Source organism: Nicotiana tabacum, chromosome 1 (genome assembly GCF_000715075.1).
Source record: "Nicotiana tabacum cultivar K326 chromosome 1, ASM71507v2, whole genome shotgun sequence".
Taxonomy (NCBI): Eukaryota; Viridiplantae; Streptophyta; class Magnoliopsida; order Solanales; family Solanaceae; genus Nicotiana; species Nicotiana tabacum.
The window spans coordinates 175,210,189-175,238,112 of NC_134080.1; the positions used below are offsets into that span (position 1 = coordinate 175,210,189).

Consider the following 27,924-nt stretch of genomic DNA (forward strand, 5'->3'; position numbering starts at 1 on the left):
AACAATAAACTGAATTTGAAATTCTCAATTAAAGGTACCAAAACCTCATACTAACAGGATACTATGGGAAAGCACAACTAGAACAAACTAACTTATGTAAGTTCAACAATCAATCACAAACTGATTTTAAAAGAACAATTCCGCAGGTGAAAAGACATACTATTACACTATCGATTATGGTATAATTGACAATCTATTACAGTGATCCCATGGCACACGTTGTCCAATTAATCATACATACACAACATTAAATGTGCAAGTGATAGCTTAGATAACATCTAAAACTACATATCTACTACATAAGATTAAAGCAGTAGGAGGAACAGGGGAAGTTAAGTTCAAATGCAGTCTGCGTTCAATCAGTATTCCACCCGATTCACATGTTCAACAATCACTCATTATTCATGGGCTAAGGAGGTACCTGGGAAGCAAAAGAAATAAGAGATTGAGAGATCGGCAACAAGCAATAGCAGTCAGCCCAGAACCAACAACACCAATGAAATAGTAAATCTTCCACAATCAACCAAAAAGCTTTTTCAATGGACCAGTAAAGGAAGTCCAAAATCAACTCTAAACCAAAAGCTCAAGCCATTTTTTAACCAAAAATGCAGCTAGAGCAAATTTTTAAGTATTCTGCAGAAATTTAATGGGCTTTTTAACAATGAAATGCAGGGACTTCAACACCTAAAAGTATTCCGCCCTTTTAGCTTTTCTCAAGGGGTATCTTTCTCTGAAATCTAACTTGAATAGCAAGTCTTGATGCCTTTATAGGCAAGACATTAGGGCAGCCTCAAAGAATTCAAATTTTGCAATTAGACCCTTTTTACATTTGCAATATAGCTTAGATATCCCTAGGCAACTATGAAATTTTCGGTTAAGTCCTAATGACAGCTTCTGGGAAGCTTCCTATTTCAGTTATAGAGAGATTCTTTACCTAGATTTCCCAATTTACCCTTTTAAACCCTGTTAATTACCTTGCTATCCAAACAAACTTGGGCTCAAATTCTGGCCCAAAAGGCCCCAACAATACGAGTAAACAATTTGACTCTGCGCTGACTATTACCTTGACAATTATGAATTAAAAGTAACAAGATCATTAATAACAAGTTTGACACAGCAAAATCAACCCTAAGCGAGTTTGGAATAATTAAACAAAGATACTAACAAAGTCGTGCTTAATGTATCAAAAGCAGTTAAAGAAATCAATTTGGGAAAACAAAACTTAACTGAGAGCACAAGAACACAACCAACTCTCAAATATCACAATTAACAGAGTTTAATTGAATCGACCAGAAAAGGGAGGAGAGGTGGACCAAGAAATGAAGGACGGACTCACCAACTGAAACTCGAACCTGGGGCTTGGGACTCTTACATGACGTCCAGTACTTATTTTTTTATCAAAGAACAACTCTGCATGTACGGGTTTGGGTTTGTCTTTAAAAGATCGGGCTTCAGATTCAACATTCGACGAGTTCCAAACAGATTTGAGGGGAGCTGGTCACAAACTTGGGAAGAGGAGGTCAAGGAGGCACTAGGGTGTTGATTTGGTGGGGAAAGGTGGGGGCGCCGCCAGGTTAAGGCGGTGGGATTAGGGGTGGTGGGTAGGGTTTTTGTGAGAGAGATGAGAGAGGTAAACGGAGAGGGGGGGGCCTATTCGAACTGAACTGTCTCTATAGGTTTTAGGACAATTTTAAACGAAAATGATGAAATGCTCTGGGCCGTTGGATGCAACGAGACGAACGACCATGATTTGTTAAGGTTTAATGAACTCGAAACGACGTAGTTTTACGCCTGTACTACGTCGTTTCTTGAGTCTTAGGGACAGAAGGGCTGTGGGCCGGGTATGGACATGGTTTGGATGGGTTCTTTGTTTGGGCTTGGGGAATTAGATGGGTTTTAGCCCAGAGTTGGATTTCTTTCATTTCTTTCTTCTCATTTTCAATTTCAAAATTCCTTTCTTTCCCAAAATTAAAATAAATCTCAAATTAATTAATAATAATTTTAAAATAAATTAACCTACCAAATTAGATTAATCACTCATCATGGTATTTACAATAACTAATTAAATCCTAAATTTAAAGAAAAATTATACAATTCAAAATTTAAAAGTAAAAATGCAAAATAAATTATTTTTGTGATTTTCATTTGTTATAAAAACAAACTAATTTGCTAATTAATCTAAAAATATAAAATTAAATTCTAAATGCAGATGCAACATATTTTTTGTATTTTTCATGAATTAAATAAAATAAACGTGCACAGACAAATGCAAATGATTAACAGAAAATGCCACGAAATCCAACAAAATTGCAAACACTGAAAGAAATTATTTATTTTGAATTTGTTGGAGTAATACATATAGGGCAAAAATCACGTGCTCACACATACTACAATGCACAAAGCATGTGGATTATCGTCGCGGTCAATAAGTGCAAGTAGCAGGATATCTGGAGGAAGAAGCTCATGGGTCCAGATGAAAACTGAAAGGTTTCCACATGCTTTTAGCATAAGATCCTGAGGAGTGAAAAGAGGAAGACATTAGAAAAAAGCAACGCAAGGAGGATTAATACTCCGTGAAAACTTGATAGGTCCAGAGAGTCAATAAGAAAGGAGTATGACAAAACCTGCAAGGGATGTCCACGCTGTAGTTCCAAGTGAATATGATGAAGCAAAACATCTACCATTGTATAAATATTTGTAGTCACCTCTTCAGGAGAAAACTCCCTCAAGACACGTCCCTGTATCCAATTATTAGCAGGAACGTCGTCACACGAGAGAGATATGTTTTAGTAGGGACATCTCCATATGAGAAAGAAGTCGATGAGATGATCACTACACAAAAGCTTCCAATAACTTCAGGAATAAAAGGTCGAGTCTTACAAGGTTTGTGCAGTTATATTCTCTGGATGTCCATGCATTAGTATCCATGCACCAGCACAAATATACTGGCGGTGTTGAGGAAAACTGTGGTTAATATGAGTCATAACATATGTGGGATCAGCCGATGGAGAAAGAAGTTGTGTGCATTGATTGATAACAGTTGTTTCTGCCTGCAGATAAAACATCTTGAAGTCAATTGTAAGCTCTCCAGAAAAAACAACATGAGCAAACTTATACAGGAAACATCTTGCCAGTGGTTTGCAAAATACCTCAAATTCACGAATATTGTCTCTTATTTTTCCCTGAACCATATACTGTTTAATGACAACAAATAAACCTATAGTCTTAAATCATAATCTTTTCCTTTCTTTATACTTGTTTACTTCCGGAGATCACTCATTAGCAATTTGACTCCTCACAAAGCAGCTGGGAATAAATTCAATCATTAAGATTACAGCATTTAAAACTGGCAACTGCATGAGATGCACAGGTAATTCTGACAGAAATAAATTTTAATAAACTTGAGTAAAATAAGTACTTTCGCCTTTTCCAATCATGTGGTGGCGTTTGACTAGGCACCGAATTTAAGAAAGAAAAAAAAAGACTTTTAAAACTTGTGGTCTTAAACATGACATAGCATATATGTGTCTAAGAAGCATGCCATTAAGGGTAAATTTGGGAAATTTAAAGTTAAATTGTCTCCATTTCATATACCTGCTGCCATGCATGGATTGCCAAGCCCCTTTTATCCATTCGCCCACTCAAAGCATCGCGTAAAATTGAAGGAAAGTAGCGCAAAGTTTTCTCAGACCAGGTATGCTGGCTAGTTGCTAGAATCTGTTCTAGCATTGTCTGAAGATACAGTAACTGATCAAACTCCCCGATTCCACAAGTTTTGATTATGATTGCAAGAGTAACAATTGTTATTCTATTTAAAGTCTCAGTAAACTCAGTTGGACCCTGCATAAAAAAGTTATAATTTGAGTTACAGAGCATTCACAAAAGTTCAGCTGGAGAAATATTCCTACCTTCCTTTCCCTCTTCACAGAGAAAAAATCTCTCAACGACAAAATCAGATTCATACATAAATTCTCAGCCAATCTGAAAATGCGATGATCTCCACGTTTCCCCTACAGCGTAGAAATCATTTTGGTGACATCATACATCAAGGTCTTGCTCTTCCCTTGATACCTAGAAAAGGGAAGAAGTTTATTGACTTTATTTTTTATCAGTTATTTAGAGAATCAAGTTACAGAATCCTAACAATTGAGGAGGTGCAAAAAGAAAGTAATGCTATCTAAATGTAGAAATGTGAATGTACTATTCTTTAGTAAAAGCAACATTGATCATCCGTCACAGACATAAGTAGAGAATAGATAATAGAGAAGAAACTGATGAATTCCCAAGATGAGTAACTTCACTCACCTGTAGAGTGAAAGGAAACGGTAGTTAAGAATTTCAAACACCAAGATTGTGTTTCCAGGCTTGGTCAATGTGGTGGGATTCCTCGATGTCAGATGCTGCAATAGAAGTTTGCATCAAGAGCAAAACGTAATGAACTCCAGTAGAAAAGTGTGCAAGCAAAAACACAAGTTAGACTAACCAAGTTTCCTACCAAGAAAATGAAACTGCCTAGAAAGAAATTCCAGCAACAGTCCATAATGGGAAGCCACAATTCGTCCGAAATAGCAAGAAACTAGAGGAAATTCACTAACATATTACACTGATTTCCCATCAAAAGATGAACAACCCTGATGTTCTAAACGTCAATACCACACAAGGGGGGATGATTTGTGTGATACCCAATTTTTCGATCTAGAAGAATCTGGTTCTTCTAGGTGTTCTAAAAGTACAGAAAATAAAGAACACAGAGATTTTTACGTGGAAAACACCTGGCTCAAAAGGTGAAAAAACTACGACCTACTACTCAGTAGGATTTTCCCAAACATCCACTAAAATCACTGAGTCAAAACAGCATTTACAAAACTCTTTGTAAACCTAAGGATTAACTCTAATCCCTGTGTAGCACACAGCCTCAACTGTTGCGACACCTTCAAGTTAGCCTATAACTTGAACACTCAAAGTACCTATTACAAATGCTTCTATGAAAGCTGAAAAGGTACAACTTTAAACCACCTACTACAATTGAACTAGAATAAGAATAAACACAACGGAACTGGTTCTTCTATCTCGTTCAAGTAGCTTCAGGTGTGCACACTTAAATCTCACATAAATTGCTCGCAAAATTGCCTTGCTCGTTTGCTCTCAATTTAGTTTAACTTCTACGTATGTGCAACACTTGTAAAAGAGAACAATCACTATTATTTAATGAGTTAGTAATCAGAGTTTGATTGAGACTCAATTGTTGATCTTCCATCGAAGTTGAGTCCTTGTACAATACAAACTCCAACCCTATCCTTTATCCGGATTGTGTCCTCTTCCCATAAAGAGACTTTCTCTCCTCATCCAATATGCAACATTTTCGACCAGTTCAGGAGATATTGCTGCTTGATCACTGAGACTTATCTCCTTCACGTGTATCTCACATGTCTAGGTTGATAAATATTGTGCCTCACATGATGGACCTGGTCCATGACTGAGTTCATTTGTCATTCTTCAAAACTTCACCTGAACTTGGGCCAACAAATTCCCCCTTTTTGATGATGACAAACTCTGTGCTTTTACTAATCAAAGAATCTGTAGGAACTCAGCTTGACCATCAACACATTAACTTAGAATTTTAACTTATCATCAAGGACCAGGTTTAGTTAGGTTATAAATATCACATTATTCAGAATAAAGAGTAAAGAACAATATCTCTTCCCCCTTTTGGCATCATCGAAAAGTTGCATACATTGTGAATCCCAGATTTTAGAAATTACTCATGGCCACTAGGGCAACTGCAAGTGAAAACATGGATGAAATCATCAATAATCAACAAATTTACTCAAACTATTCAGATCAGAATCTTCATAGAACAAGAGAAATAGCAGTTGTCATTGATAAGATATGTTTCCACCAACAAACCACAAAAAGAAAGAAAAACTTCCAAAACATGAGCAAAAAAACAGAAAAAGTCCCTAATCTGGGTCATTGGGGGTACTAGACTGGTTCAGAAGACAACAACTGGACATCCTAAGGCTTGGAGGAACTAGAGGGCTGGGTTTGGAGAAGGTTGAGCATATTCTGAAGCATCCCATCACTCTTCTCCTTTTCTTTTGCTAGCTCAGTTCTAAGGCCATCTCTTTCAGTTTCTAGTTCAGCTACACGAGCCTAGAGCCTAGCAATTTCAGCATCCTTAGATCCACACTCTCGAACCAAAGCCTTAACCTTGCTGTTCATAGGTATCTTAAGAGATGAACCAGGTTCAACTGGGGTGGCATTGACAGGATAGTCATAAGCCAAAAGAGTCTTGACGCCAAAGTATCCCTTGCTTGATGCCATCTCCCATTTCTGCAAAGGCACATTCAGCCTGTCCAGAACAGTAGTCAATATGAACCCATATGGGGTGACATGAGCCTTGGAGCCATTTATGACCCTGTCTAGTAATTTGACAATAAAGGCAGGCCAACTAATCTGCATTCCTCTCACAAGGCACTCCATAAGAACCAGGTCCATGTAGTTGGCAGTGTGCCTCCTCTCATGTCTGGGCAGCAGGCACTTGTTAACAAATTCAAACAGGACCTTGTGCTCAGGCCTCATCTCACTTTTCTGTACAAACCTGGCTTCAGGCACATCTTCAGCAGTTGCGGCATCACAAAAATTCCTAGTGATTTGAAGAGCAGTAGGGAGAGAATCTAGACATGGACACCTTTGCCTTGTATAATCATCATACTCCTCACTAGGTATGTCTAGAATCTTACCCAATTTGAGTGCATCAAACTGCACCCTTACTCCTTTCACCAGACTGGTGACTACCCCATTCTTTACTGTGGCATTGGCCATAAACTCAATCAATTCTTTCCTAGCCAGCCTCCTATCCATTTCAAGGACCATGTCCTTCCAACCTTGTGCAGCTAGGGCATCCACCAGTCTTCTCATTCCTGGCTCATCCAGGTCTCTCAGCAGTCTTCCTTTCAAAATATTTCTTCTGTCAAAGATGGCAAACCTATCTTGTTCCTTCTCATATTCCTCTTCTTCTTCTTCTCCACTCCATTCTTCTTCTCCCTCAGTAATTTTTACCTGCTTACCTTTTACTACAGATCTGGTTCTTTTTGGCTAAAGAAGGTTCTAGAAGGATATTTCTAGAACTTGGGGGCCTTTAATATTTCTCAGCTTCATTACTGTAACCATGCGCTTCATAGAACTTTGTAGTTCAAACAACGACACGCAAGGTGATCTCTATAAGAAGGAGTAATGTTCTTTGAATCTTAACTTTGAATAGTAAGATTAATACCAATGTTATTGTAAATCAGATACCCAAATTAGTTACTGTAATTGCAGGTTAATCATTATAGTACTGAATTCATAAATGTTTGGTATTCTTTTAGTGTCGTAAATTCTGCGGTTCACTTCTCACTTTTCATTTAAAAGTCCTAGATATCTCGTCAATTTTTTGTGCTTTTTGCTTTTAAAAACACTGCTAGCCATCACCTTTCATAATGGTAAATACCATCAAGGAATGCTTTGTGCCTATCCAATCATGGTATTTTATGCCTTGATGAATTTAATATATCCAACTAGTTGAAGGCCTAAAATACAAAGAATCATTGTGTTAGGGCCATGCTACTCATCTGAGATTTTGCTTCAGGCTTTCAATGGAGACACAGTGAGAGGAGCAAGCAACAGATTGTTCATAAATACTTGTTCTCAACCTAGAGTGTGATGTCTGAAATCAGAGGACTCTATCCAATTCATAAGTTATATTTGGTGGAGTAACTCAACAATAACATTTGCCTTTTAGACTGTTATGAAGCAAAATAGTATTGAACCATGATAAAAGTAACTTATGCAGATATTATAGCAAATTTGGCACATAACCAAAAGTGACATTCTCAGGAGGTTTCTTTTGCTTACTGGTTTAAAGCAATGAATGTAGTTCCGGAGAAAATGTAGTGACATGCTAGAGAATTAAATACCAAAGAAGGAATATTAGGAGGGAAAAGAGGAGAAGTTACAATTAAGAGTGAGCGAAACAACGAATGGGGAGAAATGAGCATCAACCTACAGTATGTTTCAACCACAGCAATGCTAGGCACAACCTGCAATGAAATGATAGCATGATATTAAGCATTCACAACTGGTACAATGAACCTTCAAAAGAAAAAGGGAACGAGGAAATACTAGCTTGCTCCCAGTCAGAGTGGAGATAGTATGATAATAAAGCTGCAGTAAATGTGAATGGATAATAACCCTTCCAAATGACATGATCAAAGCAAATAAAACCACAAGAAAGAGTGGACAAGGGAGACCTACAAATCCATTCATAAAATCTCATAGTATTACTCATGAGTACTAAACTTTTTATACATATAGAAGGCATGTAGATGAATTGATCAGTGATTTTGAGATTCTCTTGAGAAATTTTTTCTTTTCTTTTTACTTTTGGAAAAGACCAACAGGAGGAAACCATAGTAAGTACTTGTCCAGAAAACATTTATTCTTCCATCTGATAAGCCAGTTTCAAGCACAAATTTGTGGAAAATCCTGATAACAATGATATTGGCAGCGGACTAACTTCACGCATCACCACTAACCTCTCGTTGGACTGCAAATTTGGTCCAGGTAAAAACTCAGTAACCCCAGCAGAGGTTAACCAGTGCATCACAGTTTCACAAGCAGGCTAGGCCATTGTGAAGGATACAACCCAAAACATCCCAACTGATTTATCATCCAAATTCATATAATCCATCATGCGTTCTCCTGATTTTATGGAAATGAAAAAAAGATGATAATCAAAAGCCATCTCAAAGGAGGAGGGTTTGGATAGGCGAAGTAATACTCGATAGCTAGAAACCGAAGAGATGCCCAGTTCCATCCAAACCTAGTATAAACATAAAGACCTCTCTATCTTCACTAGAATTGGCTGCATGAAAGCACAACAGAGAAGAGAGAAGACCCATCTCTGACTCACATAGATGGAAAAAGGTTTGAGCAATATTAAAATTTAAGAACACAAGCTCACCAGCCACACGAATAGACTAGGACCCATTGAGAGAGCTGCATACCCATTCAACCCAAGTAGGTTCTGCTCAGTTTCTCATGAGTTACCAAACTAAAGCCTACCCAGAGCTCGACTAGACATGGAAAGTATCTTTAGATTGGGTTCAGCAGCTTGATTGTTGCTTGCCCTTGAAAAAGAGGTACTCCAACATTGCACGAGAAAAATATTACTCTTGGTCTCCTCTATGTGACGACACTTGACTAGACACTAAGCTTAAGATATTAGTTGGGCTTATATATTGAGTACAAGCGAAGAAAATATCAAATGATGGTTGAAAAGTTAATTTGATTAACATAATAGAAAAGGGCCAACTATACCCCCTGTATTATTGAAAAATGTTTGAATATATCCTTTGTTGCACTATGTGGTTACTTCGCAGCTTACCATTATACTATGGTACACATATACCCTTATTTTGGACTAAGTGTCACATGGCTGTACTAGATTAAAAAGACCTATCCCCATTTTTTAACCCGATTCACTCAAACATTATCCATTACCTGACCCAAAGTCCCCCAAACTTAAGAAAAGCCTCTGAACGAAAAAGAACCTATATATCAATTGATAAGGAATAAGAGCATGATCATGATTGCGCCAACCAGTTTCTTCCGATAAATCAAATGAGACGGGTGACTTGACCATCGGCGTCCTTTTTCCTAAACTGGAATCTTGTGGCATTGTTGTAATAACACATATGGACTACTTCAGCTGCAACATCAGCAGCTTTACTGGTAATTTAGGAAAGTTGATTTAGCCCCATGTCGCTCACCATTGTTCTGTTAAAATTAGAATGTAAAGAGAAGTTAAATCAAATAGTTTTGCCTACTTTCCATGATGTTGATCCTTCTCAAGTACGAAAGCAAACTGGGTGCTTTGGTGAAGCTTTGGCTATACACAAGGAACAATTTGGGGTTTAAAGCATTGAGAAATGGATAGCTACAAGGTAGGTATAACGGTGAAGTAAGAAGGAAGAAAAGGGAGAAGATTTCAAAATCTAAATAAAAAAAGGAATTTGAGATTCCAACAGTAATTTGATATTTTTTTAGGTCTTCATTTTTTTGCGTAATTTGACAAAGGGGGAGAGGTGAAATAAGGGTTCTTTTTCTTTCAGGGGCTTTTTATAAGTGATTTGGGTTCAGGCGGGTTTGGTGGGGGGAGGAGGCATTGGGCCAGGTAATGGATAATGTTTAAGTGAACTAGGTTAAAAAAGTGAGGATGTGTCCTTTTAATCACGTGCAGCCATATGGCAGTCCCTCCAAAATAAGGGTATATTTGTACCATAGTATAACGGTAGGGTCCAAAAATAACCACATAGTAAAACAGATGGTATATTTAAACCATTTTCAATAGTATAAGGTATATGTAGCCAGGTGCCCTAAATTTCCCCTTGTCCCCAAGGTACTGGAAAGGACAGATTAAAATGGTCCTATCGTAAACAGTCTTACCTTACTTTTCTGCAAGGGGTTATTACTACATTTGAACTCATCTCCTAGTCACATAGCGACAACTCTTACCATTACGCTTAGACTCCCTTCTTAGTTTGACTAGCATAAATTAACAAAACGAACATCTTCATCGAAATACAAGTTTAATTAGTCTGAATTTGAATACATGAAACAAGCCAGAATTATAAATAATATTTTTAAAAAAATGGTGTCCAATTTTTTGGATGTTCCATAATAAAAAAGAGTTATAGAAATTGAGGTAGATACTTTAAAAAAACTTCACATTGCATGCAATAACTCCCAAACAATTTTATGTTTATTGCATATCCATGAATAAAACTCATTGTAAGAATATAAGATTCTTAATTTAAGAACAAAGTTGCATATTACCAATTAAAAGCTTGGATTCAATTGCAATAAAGACCGAAGAGGCATGTAAGATTAACAAGGGAAGATTTGATACTAACAAGGAAAAGGAACTCCTAAGAATTTCTTGTACGAATGCGTGCCTTTAAACTAGTATTGCGGCAAAATTCACTTTGTAGAAGTCGAATTTCAATTATTCAAGCATGACTTTTTTTTTAAAATTCAATAACTTTTTTCAGAAAAGAAGAAATTTTTCATAAAGAAGTCATTAATTTTACATATATAACTAAAAGAGCACCAAGAAAGTTCAATGTATGAACAGGGGATAGACTAAGAGAGTACTATAGGGCGTTAATCTACACATTGTTATCAAGTTTTCAAATGTCAAATTTCACACTAAGAGATCATCATTTCATAGTTTGATGATAGATGGCCTCATAATAATTAGGCTAGAATATTATCAACTCAGATCTCCAACACCAGCACTGTGCTTAGCCTCGAGTCGTAGAATCAGCCGCTGATTCTTGGGTCTGGATAGACTGCCTATGTCACACTCCTTGGGTTGCAGCTCTTCCCCCATCCTACGAGAATATGAGATGCTTCGTGCATCGAGCTGCCCTTTTTATTCTTTTTTTTTTTGAGAATTTCCTCTAAGATGGTTTCAATTTGCTCAAGCTTAAAAGAAAAGGGGATGACTATAAGGAACACAGAATTTCTCCAATTAGCCTACTGGAGTGCGTTTGTGATTGAATCGTCTATTTATTTACCGTCTTGATTACCTATGTAATTTTTATTGTCTTATTGATTTAGCCGATAAACCACCTGATAACCACCCGATAACCGTTAATTCGATACAGATTTGCCCAATATCTTATCGGATGGCTAGCGAATTAGTATATTTACAAGCTGATAAACGATAAGTCGGACCATTAAGTATAAATATTTGTTGATCCTCCTGATAAGCAGCCTTAGCTGTTACACAAATGGAGTGAAATGTATAGTGATAAATCATGCAGCCGACCTCAATTAGCTTGGGGTTGAGGTGTAGTTGTATTGTTATTAACCAGTGTTTTTAAAAGTGAAAAACGCAACAATGTCCATGGGGCATGAAATGAAAAGCGAGAAGTGAAACGCACAATTTACCAAAAATTAAAAATTATAAAATATTATGAGCTTAGTATTATAATACTTCTTGTCCCAGTTTTTAGCCTTGTCCCTTCACATTAGATGAACCATCCGTAAATAAGGTCCAAATTCCTAGATTAGATCCGTTGAACACCTGTAATTCTTTTTCTGCTTCTAATTGCATTCCTTGGCTAAAATCAACCACAAAATCTGCTAATACCTGATATTTTATCGCGTTTCTAGGCTGGTATGTGATGCTATATTCACTTAATTCTATAGTCATTTGGCTAACCTACCTAACAACTCATGCTTGTGTAAAATATTACGTAATGGATAAGCAGTTACTACAGCAATAGGGTGACATTGAAAATAAGGCCTTAGTTTTCTAGATGCCATGATTAGTGCAAGTGCAAGCTTTTCTAATTGAGGATATCGCGTCTCCGCATCTAATAATGATTTGCTGACATAATAAATTGGAGATTGTTTACCTTGGCCTTCACGAACTAACACAACACTTACCGCTACTTCGGAGACAGCAAGATAGATGAGTAATCTTTCCCCAACCTTGGGTTTTGCGAGCAATGGCGGATTTGATAGGTATGTCTTCAAATTTTTGAGTGCTTGTTGACATTCCTTAGTCTATTCGAACTGATCATGCTTTTTAAGAGCTGAAAAGAATTTAAAGCACTTTTCTGATGATTTGGAAATAAATCTCCACAAGGCTGCAATTCTTCTTATCAACCTCTACACTTCTTTTTTACTTGTAAGTATGTTAGGAATTTCTTCAATGGCTTTAATCTGTGGGGGATTTACTTCAATACCATGGTTAGAAACAAAAAAATCCAAAAACTTACCTGATGCAACACCAAATGCACATTTCTTAGGATTTAATTTCATATTGAATTTTCGCAAGATCTGAAACGTATCAGACAAGTGTGATATAAGATCCTCTGAATGTTGAGTTTTAACGAGCATATCGTCTATATAGACCTCCATAGTTTTTCCCAAATGTTCTTGATACATTTTGGTCACTAGTCTTTGATATGTTGCACCAGCATTTTTTAGACCAAAATGCATTACTTTATAATAGTAAGTCCCCCTGTCTATTATAAATGAAGTTTTTTCTTCATCTATAGGATCCATTTTGATCTGGTTATATCCTGAATACACATCTAAAAAGCTTAACAACTCATGACCTGCAGTAGTATCAATTAGTTGATCTATATGTGGTAATAGAAAAGAATCTTTAGGACAAGCTTTGTTAAGGTCTGTGTAATCTACACAAACTCGCCATTTACCATTCTTTTTCGGTACCACAACAGTATTGACTAACCAATTAAGATACTTTCCCTCGCGGATAGACCCAATTTTCAGTAATTTTTGGACCTCATCTTGAATCACCTGATTTTTGAAAGTTCCTTGCTTTCTCTTCTGTTGTTTGACAGGTGGATATGATGGGTATTCATTTAATTTGTGAGTCATTACCTCCGGTGGTATTCCTGTCATATCAGAATGGGACCAAGCAAAACAATCCACGTTAGTTTTCAAAAATTCAATCAACTTACCTTTTATGTCTTAGCTTAGATTGACCCCTACGTAGACTTTCCTTTCAGGCCATTGTGTAAATAACTCTACAACCTCCAGTTCTTCAATCGTTGTTTTGATATTTTCATTTTCCTCTGGTTCTTGAATGAAATCGGGCCTTGAGTCCACATCTGTTCGCCCTTGTTCAGTTGAGGCTTGTGTTGTGGTATCCTCAACCGGATTCTGTAACTGCTATTTTTCTTCGTTTTTCGTACTTGAATCTGCTACGGAGTTGATGCTCCTGGATGTTTGTTGATCCCCACGGATTTGACATATTCCCCATGGTGATGGAAATTTAATAACTTGATGTAAGGTAGACGGAACGATATCCATCTTGTGGATCCATGGTCTCCCGAGAATCATATTGAAAGTCATCTCCATCTCTACCACCTGAAACTTTGTATCTTTGACAACTCCTTCTGCGAATGTAGTAAGTATTACCTCTCCTTTCGTCACAACGCTGGAATTGTCGAATCCAGACAAAGTATGCGCCTTTGGTACTAATTTATCTTCAGCTTGCATCTCATGTAGTACTCTTAGCAAAATAATGTTCACGGAACTACCTGGATCAATCAAAACTCGTCTCACATTAGTATCATGTACAAGTAGAGATATTACCATTGCATCGTTATGTAGAGTTAATACGCCATCCGTATCTGCATCATCAAACATAATACTTTTTTCCTCTAAGACATGTCGAACCCGCTTCCCGTTGGTAATTGTGACCTTTGAAACTTTATTGGCTGTTGTGTACGTCACACCATTGATTTCTTCACCTTCGCTTATAACATTAACGGTTCTTTTGGGAGAAGGTGGTTTAAGGGGCTCCTGCCTATTCTTTATGTATGCTTGCTTACCTTTCTCACTGAATAATTTGGTGAGATACCCTTGCTTTAATAGATGATCAACTTCACCTTGTAGCAACCTACAGTCTGTCGTTTTATGACCATGATCATTGTGAAATTCGCACCAGTGATCAGGATTGCGCCTGTTTAGATTCGATCTCATTTCTTTTGGCCACCGCACCTTATCACCCATGATTCTTAAAACAGCTACGAGCTCGAAAGTGCTTACATTAAAATTATAACCGCCAAATATTGCCTTCAAGTTTCTATCATCATCCCGTTACTCTCGCCTGTTTCGATCATTCCCAAATCTTGATGATGAGCCCGACTCTCTATTCCTCGATCTATGATCGTACCTTGAATTATCCTGTGTTGATCTTGAATCTTTTCCCACTGGGCCCATATATGGTTCGTATCTATTTTCGGATCTTTTTTTGGTTTTCGCCCGTCTCGAACTCACCTTTTTCTCTTTTTGAGACCATGAGATAATATATTCTTCTATCCTTAGCTTCGTGTTATACCTGTTGTAAACGTCATTCCACGTTGTTGCTGGGAATTCACGAAGACTTTCCTTGAGTCTCCTCGTGGCTTCTGAGCTTTTTTCATTCAAATTACTAGTGAAGACTATAGCTGCCCAATTGTTTGGTACACACGGTAACGTCATTCTTTCACACTGGAACCTATACACGAACTCTCTAAGCAACTCTGATTCCCCTTGCTTGATTTTGAAAATATCTTCCATTCTTTTTTCGACTTTTTGAGCTCCCGAATGTGCTTTGATAAATGAATCTACAAGCTCAGCAAAATAATTTATGAAATTTTTGGGTAAAGGAGAATACCATGTTAATGCTCCCTTAGTGAGTGTTTCACCGATTCTTTTGACCAATACTGATTCAATTTCTTGTTTGGTCAAGTCGTTGCCTTTTACGCCTGTTGTGAATGCGGTCACGTGGTCTCGTGGATCAGTTGTTCCATCGTATTTTGGAATATCGAGCATTTTGAATTTCTTTGGAATTGGGAGGGGAGCAGCACTTGGCTTCCAAGGTTGTTGTGAATATTTATCCATATCTATCCCTTTGATTACGGGCGGTACTCCAGGTATTTGCTCTATGCGGTCACTTTGCTCCTTGAGCTGTTTCTGTAATGTTAACACTAAATTTTGTAAATCAGAATTGACTAAGTTACCTGGTTCTCCATCTCGTGACTCGCTAGGGATTCCGCCACTACCTGAATTAGCAAGCCCAGAACGAGGGTTCTCCAAAGTGTTGTTATTTGGAATTGGTGTTGGTGGTGCAACAAGTAACTGGCTGACAAAGGCCTCAAGAGCTTTATTGACCTGTTGAGCGATTAGCTTTTGCAAAGCTTCATTGATAGCTTCATCGTTTTCAAATTGAGCATTTGCATTTGAATGAGATCCATCAGGAGTGCCTTCTCGAGACTGTCGAGGGGAGCTTTGTGGAGAAGGGATTGGGGTGCGATTATCTTGTGGATTCCCCTGGAGTTGATGGTTTCCCTGGTTTCCTTGGGTGTTGTCATTAATGTTTGACATGGTTGGTGCAACAAAAAAGGTTAGGCTAAGAAAGAATAGATTATCAGATTCCCGGTAACAGAACCAATTTGTTTAACCAAAAAGTGGAATTTTGGTCAAAGCTTTATTTTAGAAGAACTCGGGTTACTAATAATCAAATAATGAATAAAGGAAATTGATTTTGCTAACATTAAGATGAACAGAAGAAAACAAAGTAAATCAGTATATTTCGATGATATTTCGTGTGTTTACAAATGATCAGTCTTCTCCTTTTTATAGTTATTTCTAAGATATATGTTTTGCCTTTGTCATAATAACAATTAAAGACATTTAATGCTACGTTACAATGGTAATCATTGTAATTCAATACAGATTCTCTAACGTTTTCAGTATTTAATGCTTATTAAATACTGTATCTGTACTCTCTTGTGTTGTTAAATTCATTCTCCTTAAGTTTTGGATTTAAATAGGTACGAGCGTCGAGTCTTTTGAATATCTGCTCGTGCCTCTGCTCGTATCTGTTGCGACTCGTACCTCTTTGCTAATCATCATTCTTTAACCAGCCTTCGTGTCATGACACGTCATCTTTCAATCACTTCAATATATATAAATTCAATTTTTCCCAATACGAGAAAAGGGATCCAAAGTTTGAAGCGTCACTGTAGTTCATCAGAATATTTCAGGCGTAGTAAAGAATTTGGAGTGCATTTTCGAGGATGCGAGAAACAAGCCTTAGAGTTATTCATAAAGACGGATCAGAAGAGGCAAGCAAACAAAGAACCTTCAGACATGCAGATGACAACAACTCCAAAAAGAAAACTTTCTAAAGATGAAGGGGAAGTATTATTATTCATGATCAATGAAGGTGAATATTGTCTCATGGAATGTGAGCTGGCTAAATCGTTGCCGGAAAAGATGGTTGATCAAGAGTTTGATTCTTCCAAGAATTCAAGGTTGAAGGGGATATTAGGGAAATTATTAAAGAACTGCTTTTGGTTTAAGAGCCCGTTTGGATTGGCTTGTTTTAAGTGCTTTTAAGCCAAAATCGCTTTTAAGCCATTTTGTAGTGTTTGGATAAAGTAAAAAAGTGTTTTTAAGCACTTGTTTTTAAGCTAAAATGACAAAAACAAGCCAAAAGCAAAAAGTTAGAATTCCTAGCTTATGACTTAAAAGCTATTTAGGCTTAAAAGTAACTTAAAACAAGCCCATCCAAATGGGCTCTAAAGTTATTTATGCTTAAAAGCCACTTTTTTTAAGCCAATCCAAACATGCTCATAACCCCTTTAGCAAAATGATTCCAGCCACACTAACTCCAAAAGTCTAACACCTTAACTGGTCAAAACGATACCTTGGATACAAGAGAAGTGGCATTATTTTTTTGGATAGTTACATGTGCACAGTCCATTTTCATTGTTTTGGTAGAATTGGTAAGATTAGAAGACAAAACATGAAATTTAAGAGAAGAAATAATGACATTAATTTGTTGAATCTAAAATCTATTGTGAAATGAATGAACATATATTAAACTAGTACAGTCAGATGAAAGGATTATCTTTATTTACCTGTCTCCGCCATTCATCAATTTGCTTTCCCTTTTGTAGCTGCTCATTATTCAAATATTCTCTTGTTGCAATATTTAGTGTCCAAATGCACAAGTTTTGACAACTGCTAAAGAAATCAAGTAGGATACTTTGATGATTACTGGGATCAGAGCTTTTCTCCTCTTTATGGAATGAAAGAATTTTTCTGGTTGTCTCCACCTAACAGCAAATTGTGAGAGTCATCAAAAAGATACTACAATCGGCTCAAAAATCAAAAACTTACTGTAATTACTAAAAATTATATCTTAATTAATAGCGGGAAAAGAAAATCAAAAATAAAAAGATACAAGAAGATTGAGATGCTAATGCTTTTAGACACGAAAAGAGTTGTCACTCATGGATTTCTGGTTCTGCATCCGAAGGAGGAATTTTCTTTTTAAATTATGGTACACCTCAACCCCCAAACCCTCCCCCCCCCCCCCCCACAAAACTTCCCAAGGAGCCAACATCGGCTTTTCCAACTTGCTCCCTTGGTACCACCACCCCATGGTGGAGGGCCATCTCCACTACGCGATCATTCCCTAGGAAATCTTGAAAACCAGAGACAGATAAATATGAAAAAAAAAGCAATCAACTAGCACCAAAAATATCAAGGTCGCTACAAAACGATTGTAATAAAGTATAATCAATTTATATCCTGTTTATCTTAAAAAAAGTATTAGTATATAGTTAAGATGAAAAACCTTTCTTGAGTCTGTATTTAAAGCATTCATCACTAGTTCAACCCGAATAATTTGTGCAAGTAACCACGTAACATGGTTCGTCCTAAGTATTTGTTGATCACCCTCTTGAAGTCGCAATACTAACTTGTCCAAAAACTCCACAAAATCAACGCATCCACTTTTCACGAGAAAAAAGAATATATCTGAGAAGATAAGTCACTCCTGCCAGCAATTGATTGCTGCAGAAGTAAGAAGAACAAATAAAAGCTATCAAACTAAGTCCATTACAAATGGGGAAAGCAACTTACTAGGAAGCAGAGTAAATCATTAAAGTTAACAGTATACTAATTAAACACACATTATCTAAGAGCGGACATATTATGTGACCAAATATGCAAGAGGACCTTTCCTTAGAGGCACACATCCAAGAGAACAGTTCTCACTTCTCACTCATAGCAAACACCAAGCACCACATTTTATTGTCAAAGTTAGTAGATTAGAAGACAAAACATGAAATTTAAGAGAAGAAATAATGACATTAATTTGTTGAATCTAAAATCTATTGTGAAATGAATGAACATGTATTAAACTAGTACAGTCAGATGAAAGGATTACCTTTATTTACCTGTCTCCGCCATTCATCAATTTGCTTTCCCTTTTGTAGCTGCTCATTATTCAAATATTCTCTTGTTGCTGTATTTAGTGTCCAAATGCACAAGTTCTGACAACTGCTAAAGAAATCAAGTAGGATACTTTGATGATTATTGGGATCAGAGCTTTTCTCCTCTTTATAGAACGAAAGAATTTTACTGGTTGTCTCCACCTAACAACAAATTGTGAGAGTCACCAAAAAGATACTACAATCGGCTCAAAAATCAAAAACTTACTTTAATTACTAAAAATTATATCTTAATTAATAGCGGAAAAAGAAAATCAAAAATAAAAAGGTACAAGAAGATTGAGATGCTAATGCTTTTAGACACGAAAAGAGTTGTCACTCACGGATTTCTGGTTCTGCATCCGAAGGAGGAATTTTCTTTTTAAATTATGGTACACCTCAATCCCCAAACCCTTCCCCCCCCCCCCCCACAAAACTTCCCAAGGAGCCAACATCGGCTTTTCCAACTTGCTCCCTTGGTACCCACCACCCCATGGTGGAGGGCCATCTCCACTAAGCGATCATTCCCTAGGAAATCTTGAAAACCAGAGACAGATAAATATGAAAAAAAAAAAGCAATCAACTAGCACCAAAAATATCAAGGTCGCTACAAAACGATTGTATTAAAGTACAATCAGTTTATATCCTCTTTATCTTAAAAAAAGTATCAGTATATAGTTAAGATGGAAAACCTTTCTTGAGTCTGTATTTAAAGCATTCATCACTAGTTCAACCCGAATAATTTGTGCAAGTAACCACGTAACATGGTTCGTCCTAAGTATTTGTTGATCACCCTCTTGAAGTCGCAATACTAACTTGTCCACAAACTCCACAAAATCAATGCATCCACTTTTCACGAGAAAAAAGAATATATCTGAGAAGATAAGCCACTCCTGCCAGCAATTGATTTCTGCAGAAGTAAGAAGAACAAATAAAAGCTATCAAACTATGTCCATTACAAAGGGGGAAAGCAACTTACTAGGAAGCAGAGTAAATCATTAAAATTAACAGTATACTAATTAAACACACATTATCTAAGAGCGGACATATTATGTGACCAAATATGCAAGAGGACCTTTCCTTAGAGGCACACATCCAAGAGAACAGTTCTCACTTCTCACTCACAGCAAACACCAAGCAGCACATTTTATTGTCAAAGTTAGACAAGATAAACCCATATAGCGCAACAATTTTGAAAAACACTTTCAGGTCTTCTTGTACTTTTCTTTCAAGCACTTTGCTTTATGCCATGCCCTTAGATTTAGACCTTTCTGAATCAACTGTCGAAAGCAGTACTTTTTGTTCTCTATCAGAAACATAATTTACTTGCACAAGACAATAAATATTACAACTCTTTTAATCAGGATATAGAAGGTAAGCATCCTGTTGGAGATACTCTAGCCAACTAGTAATACTGATAATAACATCATAAGAAAGAGAAGGGGAAAAACAGTAATGTACAAATTGGCAATTTCTAACACAATCTCAGGCAGAGTTTGAAGTTTGAAATGATGTCTGAATTAGTAACCTTCAATAATTCAACAATTCTTTCAATCGCTGCTTCGCAAACCATTTCTGATGTAAAAACGGCACCCGGAGTTGGAGCCTGGGCATGAAGCCTGTGACAGGGAGCCACGAGAAGCACACGCCTCCACCAGCCTGGTGATGGACTGTTACGAAGAGCATGCTTTAGAATACGCAAAGCTCGCTCCCAATCCAGACTCCCTTTTTGAATGGATGCTGCAAGATCCTATTTTTCCAAATAAATGCAAGTAAGTTTGCACATCACAAAAATTCTTTAACTATACAAGAGAGGCATTATAGATCAGTTTTTGCACAAGTGTCAGAATATCCTCAAGATATAACCACTGGTCGATGTAAGATACATAAAGGTCTGGCGGCATACAGATAAACATTTTTTTTAAAAGGTAACAAATTCCAAAATATTTACACAAACAAATAGAGAAAACTGATACAGGCATTATATGCTATAGTTGTTTCATGCAGATTGAAACTGGCCTTGGAGAGTTACATATTTCATTTCTTGGTCAAACATCATTTCCGATGCAGCACTTGTTGTTCCTCTGTACTTGTAAATAATGATTCTGGAAATTAGAACGTTAGCTTATAAACGTAAATATAAATAAAAAACAGAAATTAATTCGAGCCCACTGATTTCACAGTGTTTCCTTAAGGAATTTAATCCCCTCCTAGTACCCAATTTTATAGATTATTTTCTCCCAGGATAGAACGAATTACACACTGGTGTAGCGGTACTTCAAACCCAGTATTTCAGCGAACACAAAGTTCGGCAGCAAATCACACTTATGGATGCTTTGTTTGTAGTTAAAAACAATGCAGAATAAGGAGGACAACTCAGAAGTCGAATGGAAATTCTGAGAGGAAGGAATGCAAAGTATAGCCAATGTTGAATTCTTACTGAAGAGAATATCAGATTGCAATTCGTTTTTCCAGTGTATACGCAGTGTATACAGAGTGTATATCCAGTATATGCAGAGTGTATATCCAGTGTATACAAAGTGTATATTAAGTGTATACAGAGTGTATATTAAGTGTATACAAAGTGTTTCAAGTGTTATTTCCGATGTGTTCTTCTTTCTCTCCAACTTATGCGCTATTTATAGCAGTTATTTGAGAGAAATCCGCCCCTCCATGGTGCAACAAGCACTAGGCTATCATGGAGGAAGCACTTACATGGTGGAATGTACACTTGCTTTGTGGGAGGTGCACTTGCACCATTGTGGGAGGTGCACTAGGCTGCTTATTGTATTGTGTTGCAACACAATACACGGATTGAAAAACATCCGTTACAAACACGGATTATATCACGTTAATATTCACTATTAACAAATAAATTTGGTCCAAAAAATTAATCAATCGATCGATCATTTGACCAAATCCGAATCCAAATCCCATTTCCCATTCACTCTAATTTTAAGACTATTTCATCTTAAACAAAAATTCAACAATCCCCTACATGAATGGGGAATGGCTATATCACGGAAGAATGCATGAAAAAACTTGTGTGATTTGCAAACAAGGATTAATTGCATCTGGATGAGTAGGTTTCCCTTTGAACTTTCCGTAGTGAACTTATGTCGGATATACTCGGTCAATCGGTAGATTTGATATCTTTGAACCGTCGAACTTTAGTGTATACCTAGACAACCATAAGTCACACAATCAACCCTTAACCGTCTTTGGTTCTCATTGTTGTGTTCGTTTCAGCCATGAACACTGCCTGGTTTCATAAGTGCGTAGAGAATTGGCCTTGCAAAAATTCTCCTTGAAGCGGCTAACACTTCACACTTACATAGGTGATTCCTAAACGTGTCATCCCGTAGATACACTATTTGATATACCCTGTATCAAATTTAGAAATCATTAAAAAGCATTAATGCTTTATCCTTGGTACTGAACATTGTCTCATCACGAGAATGGACTAAAATAAATTTTGTTGACAATGTTGAACCGTCATTAATGACTTTGTTTGATCTCCTTGAACCTAGATCTTGGGATCTCCAGTCTTCTAGGTAGAGTTACCGCCACAATGACTTGTTCTCGGCCATAGTCCCATTCCCTCGATGATTTCTCAACTACCTCTCTAGTTAGGCCTTTTGTAAGTGGATCTGACACATTATCACTTGACTTTACATAGTCAATCGTGATAATTCCTCTAGAGAGAAGTTGTCTAACGGTTTTATGTCTTCGTCGTATATGACGAGATTTACCGTTATACATAACGCTCCCAGCCCTTCCAATTGCCGCTTGGCTATCACAGTGTATGCATATTGGTGCCAACGGTTTGGGCCAAAATGGAATATCTTCCAAGAAATTTCGGAGCCATTTAGCTTCTTCACCGGCTTTATCTAAGGCTAAGAACTCAGCCTCCATTGTAGAGCGGGCAATACATGTTTGTTTGGATGACTTCCAAGATACCACTCCTCCACCAATAGTGAATACATATCCACTTGCGGACTTCGAATCAGTGGAACCGGTGATCCAATTTGCATCACAATATCCTTCAATCACCGCAGGATATTTACTGTAGTGCAAATCAAAGTTTTGGGTATGTTCTAAGTATCCCAAAACTCGTTTCATTGCCATCCAATGAGATTGACCTGGATTGCTCGTGTATCGACTTAGTTTACTTATAGCACAAGCTATATCTGGTCGTGTACAATTCATGATGTACATTAAGCATCCCAACACACGAGCATAATCCAATTGTGATATGCTTTGGCCTTTATTCTTTGCTAGTGCAAGATTCATGTCAATTGGAGTCTTTCCAACTTTAAAGCCCAAGTGCTTGAAGTTTTCAAGTACTGTCTTAATATAATGAGATTGTGACAATGCCAGACCTTGAGGAGTCTTTTGGATCTTAATCCCTAGAATTGAATCCGCAATTCCCAAGTCCTTCATATCAAACTTGCTAGTTAGCATACGCGTAGTAGCATTTATATTGGCAATGTTATTACTCATTATCAGCATATCATCCACATATAGTCAAACAATGACTATGTGATTTGGAACATTTTTAATGTACACACATTTATCACATTCATTTATCTTAAAACCATTTGACAACATTGTTTGGTCAAATTTCGCATGCCATTGTTTGGGTGCTTGTTTTAGTCCGTAAAGGGACTTAACAAGTCTACATACCTTATTTTCTTTACCTGGAACCACAAATCCTTCAGGTTGTTCCATGTAAATTTCTTCCTCCAACTCTCCATTTAAGAAGGCCGTTTTAACATCCATTTGATGAATTTCAAGACCATACACTGCAGCTAATGCTACTAACATTCGTATGGACGTAATCCTTGTAACGGGGGAGTATGTATCAAAGTAGTCAAGACCTTCTCGTTGTCTATACCCTTTGACAACAAGTCTTGCCTTGAATTTATCAATAGTGCCATCATCTTTCATTTTTCTCTTAAAAATCCATTTAGAACCCAAAGGTTTATTTCCAGGAGGAAGATCAACCAATTCCCATGTATGGGTGTTCAATATGGATTCTATTTCATTATTGACTGCCTCTTTCCAGAACAATAATTCCGAAGAAGACATAGCTTCTTTAAATGTTCGAGGCTCATTTTCCAATAAGAAAGTCACAAAATCTGGTCCAAACGAAGTTGACGTTCTTTGACGTTTACTACGTCTTGGATCCCTCTGATTAAATGTACTTTCTTTTGTTTCTTCCCGAGGTCGTTTAGATCCTTCACCAATCGACTCGCATTCCTTTTTATACGGATATATATTTTTAAAGAACTCAGCATTATCTGATTCTATAACCGTATTATTATGAATGTCGGGATTTTCTGATTTATGAACCAGAAATCGATATGTTTTACTATTAGTTGCATATCCTATGAAAACACAATCAACTATTTTCGGTCCTATTTTTACCCTTTTGGGTTTAGGAACTTGCACATTTTCCAAACAACCCCACACTTTAAAATAATTCAAGTTGGGCTTCCTTCCTTTCCATTTTTCTTATGGAATGGATTGTGTTTTACTATGGGGTACTCGATTTAGTATTCGGCTGGCCGTAAGAACGACTTCCCCCACAAGTTCTGTGGCAAACCAGAACTTATCAACAATGCATTCATCATCTCCTTTAATGAACGATTCTTTCTTTCCGCAATCCCATTGGATTGGGGCGTGTAAGGGGCTGTTGTTTGATGAATAATTCCATATTCTAAACATATTTGTTCAAAAGGAGATTCATATTCACCACCCCTATCACTTCTTATCATTTTGATTTTCTTGTTAAGTTGCGTTTCAACTTCATTTTTGTATTGCTTGAATGCGTCTATTGCTTCATCTTTACTATTAAGTAAGTAAACATAGCAATATCGAGTACTATCGTCAATAAAAGTTATGAAATACTTCTTTCCACCGCGAGATGGTATTGACTTCATATCACAAATATCTGTGTGAATTAAGTCTAAAGGATTTGAATTCCTTTCAACCGACTTATAAGGATGTTTAACATACTTAGATTCCACACATATTTGACATTTTGATTTTTCGCATTCAAACTTAGGCAATACTTCCAAGTTTATCATTTTTCGCAAGGTTTTATAATTGACATGACCTAAACGTACATGCCATAAATCATTTGACTCAAGTAAGTAAGAAGAAGCTGAAGTTTTATTATTAGTTTCAACAACTATTACATTCAGCTTGAAAAGGCCCTCAGTAAGGTAACCTTTTCCTACAAACATTTTATTCTTACTAATCACTACCTTGTCAGATACAAAAACGCACTTGAAACCGTGCTTTATAAAAAGTCCAGTAGAGACTAAGTTCTTCCTAATCTCGGGAACATGAAGGACGTTGTTCAAAGTCATGACCTTGCCAGAAGTCATCTTGAGAAATATCTTACCGTATCCTTCAATTTTTGCTGTAGCAGCATTTCCCATAAAGAGCGTCTCTTCGGGTCCAGCAGAAGCATATGTAGAAAATGCTTCCCTCGCAGCACAAACATGGCGAGTGGCTCCAGAATCAATCCACCACTCCTTTGGGTTTCCTACCAGGTTGTATTCAGAAAGCATGGCGCACAAGTCATCAACATCATCATGCTTTTCTACCATGTTTGCTTGAACCCTTTGCTTGTCTTTCTTCCGAGCACGACACTCCGTAGATTTGTGTCCGGTTTTCCCACAGTTGTAGCAGTTTCCACTGAACCGCTTCTTGCTTGGGTTGTATTTCGGACCAGAAGCCTTCTTTCTCTTTTTGTTATCTTCAACAATATTTGCTCCCATTATTGTTGAATTTCCACGGCCTCTTCTCTCAGCAGCTTTATTGTCCTCTTCGATTCTCAATCAAACAATGAGATCTTCAAGGGACATCTCCTTTCGTTTGTGTTTCAAATAATTTTTGAAGTCCTTCCACAATGGAGGCAACTTCTCAATTATTGCTGCTACTTGGAATGCTTCATTGATGACAAGACCTTCAATGAAAATTCCGTTAGTAAAATTACTAAAAAATTTACTTTCAATATCAGTATTTATTTGAAACATACCTTCAGCAAGTAGATCATGAATAATCACTTGCAATTCCTGGACTGGGTAATAACAGACTTGCTATCTACCATTTTGTAGTCCAAAAATTTTGCGGCGACGAATTTCTTCATCCCGGCATCTTCAGTTTTGTACTTCTTTTCAAGTGCATTCCACAATTCTTTTGACGTCTCCACGCCACTGTATACATTATACAGATTATCCTCCAGTCCGCTAAAAATATAATTCCTGCACAAGAAGTCAGAATGCTTCCACGCCCCAATCACGAGAAAGCTATCATTCTCTGGAGTTTCATCTGGAAGATCAGGAACATCTTCCTTGATGAACTTCTGTAGACATAACGTATTCAAGTAGAAGAACATCTTTTGCTGCTAGCGCTTGAAATCCATCCCGGAAAATTTTCCGAGTTTCTCTGTCGGTGCCAACGCCGGAGTTCGACTTGTCGATGCGTTGGCAGTCATCATCGGAACAGCTTGATTTCCGTCATTCGCCATTTTTACTGTAAAAATGACACAATCAAACGTTTAATAAACGTTTAAAACTGGAGTGAAAAATCACGTAGATTTTAATCTCCAACAAAATGCCACGAAGGCTTTAAAACTGGAGTAAAAATCACGTAGATTTTAATCTCCAACAAACCGCCACGAAGGCTTTACTCTCCAAACGGGAGTACACAAAAAACCACAAAGGTTATAGTTTCCAGAATAATAAAAGTAACACAAATACAGAAATTAAATTATTAAATTCCTTAAGATTGTTGTTCCTCTGTACTTGTAAATAATGATTCTGGAAATTAGAACGTTAGCTTATAAACGTAAATATAAATAAAAAACAGAAATTAATTCGAGCCCACTGATTTCACAGTGTTTCCTTAAGGAATTTAATCCCCTCCTAGTACCCAATTTTATAGATTATTTTCTCCCAGGATAGAACGAATTACACACTGGTGTAGCGGTACTTCAAACCCAGTATTTCAGCGAACACAAAGTTCGGCAGCAAATCACACTTATGGATGCTTTGTTTGTAGTTAAAAACAATGCAGAATAAGGAGGACAACTCAGAAGTCGAATGGAAATTCTGAGAGGAAGGAATGCAAAGTATAGCCAATGTTGAATTCTTACTGAAGAGAATATCAGATTGCAATTCGTTTTTCCAGTGTATACGCAGTGTATACAGAGTGTATATCCAGTATATGCAGAGTGTATATCCAGTGTATACAAAGTGTATATTAAGTGTATACAGAGTGTATATTAAGTGTATACAAAGTGTTTCAAGTGTTATTTCCGATATGTTCTTCTTTCTCTCCAACTTATGCGCTATTTATAGCAGTTATTTGAGAGAAATCCGCCCCTCCATGGTGCAACAAGCACTAGGCTATCATGGAGGAAGCACTTACATGGTGGAATGTACACTTGCTTTGTGGGAGGTGCACTTGCACCATTGTGGGAGGTGCACTAGGCTGCTTATTGTATTGTGTTGCAACACAATACACGGATTGGAAAACATCCGTTACAAACACGAATTATATCACGTTAATATTCACTATTAACAAATAAATTTGGTCCAAAAAATTAATCAATCGATCGATCATTTGACCAAATCCGAATCTAAATCCCATTTCCCATTCACTCTAATTTTAAGACTATTTCATCTTAAACAAAAACTCAACAGCACTTCTGACTGAGATAAGTAGCTCAGCATACATGAATATGCCTCCAGTATGATTTAACAATCTGATTCGATTAAGTGTATAAGATAAAGAGTTGTACTTGATTTTTGTGTATCACTATCACCTAGAACCCCCGTCCTAAAGATTATGAGGAAAATGTAAATGTGATTTGCAAGGACTTGAATGGGTGACAATAGCTATAGCATACAGTTCACTTGGTTGCTGCCTGTACTATATTTCCATTACCCTAAGCCACAGATAATCTGACTCCAAAAGGCACCAAGGGTGTGGCCTAGTGGTCAATAAAGTGAAATGAGAAAAAAATGGGAGATCACGATTCGAATCATAA

General features: G+C 37.1%; 1 protein-coding gene across 6 annotated transcripts in view; it reads right to left on the reverse strand.

Moving 5' to 3' along the window:
* Nucleotides 1–2,307: 2,307 nt before the first annotated feature.
* The window catches only part of LOC107760611 (mediator of RNA polymerase II transcription subunit 23), a 31,948-nt gene continuing 6,331 nt past the window's right edge, over nt 2,308–27,924 (reverse strand). The window contains exons 2-14 of one of the 6 annotated variants that reach the window (XM_075254753.1): nt 25,909–26,405; nt 25,270–25,836; nt 20,386–20,607; nt 19,550–19,767; nt 18,825–19,022; nt 17,499–17,696; nt 7,998–8,081; nt 4,306–4,400; nt 3,909–4,071; nt 3,595–3,840; nt 2,881–3,050; nt 2,625–2,738; nt 2,308–2,514 (exon numbers count right to left, since the gene is read on the reverse strand). In XM_075254753.1, the coding sequence (XP_075110854.1) occupies nt 4,011–4,071; nt 4,306–4,400; nt 7,998–8,081; nt 17,499–17,696; nt 18,825–19,022; nt 19,550–19,579 (666 nt within the window). In that variant the 5' untranslated portion in view covers nt 19,580–19,767; nt 20,386–20,607; nt 25,270–25,836; nt 25,909–26,405 and the 3' untranslated portion in view covers nt 2,308–2,514; nt 2,625–2,738; nt 2,881–3,050; nt 3,595–3,840; nt 3,909–4,010. Of the gene's footprint in view, nt 2,515–2,624; nt 2,739–2,880; nt 3,051–3,594; nt 3,841–3,908; nt 4,072–4,305; nt 4,401–7,997; nt 8,082–17,498; nt 17,697–18,824; nt 19,023–19,201; nt 19,768–20,385; nt 20,608–25,269; nt 25,837–25,908; nt 26,406–27,924 lie in introns of those variants that run through there. The other 5 variants (XM_075254757.1, XM_075254746.1, XM_075254766.1 and 2 more) reach the window with 5 other exon arrangements.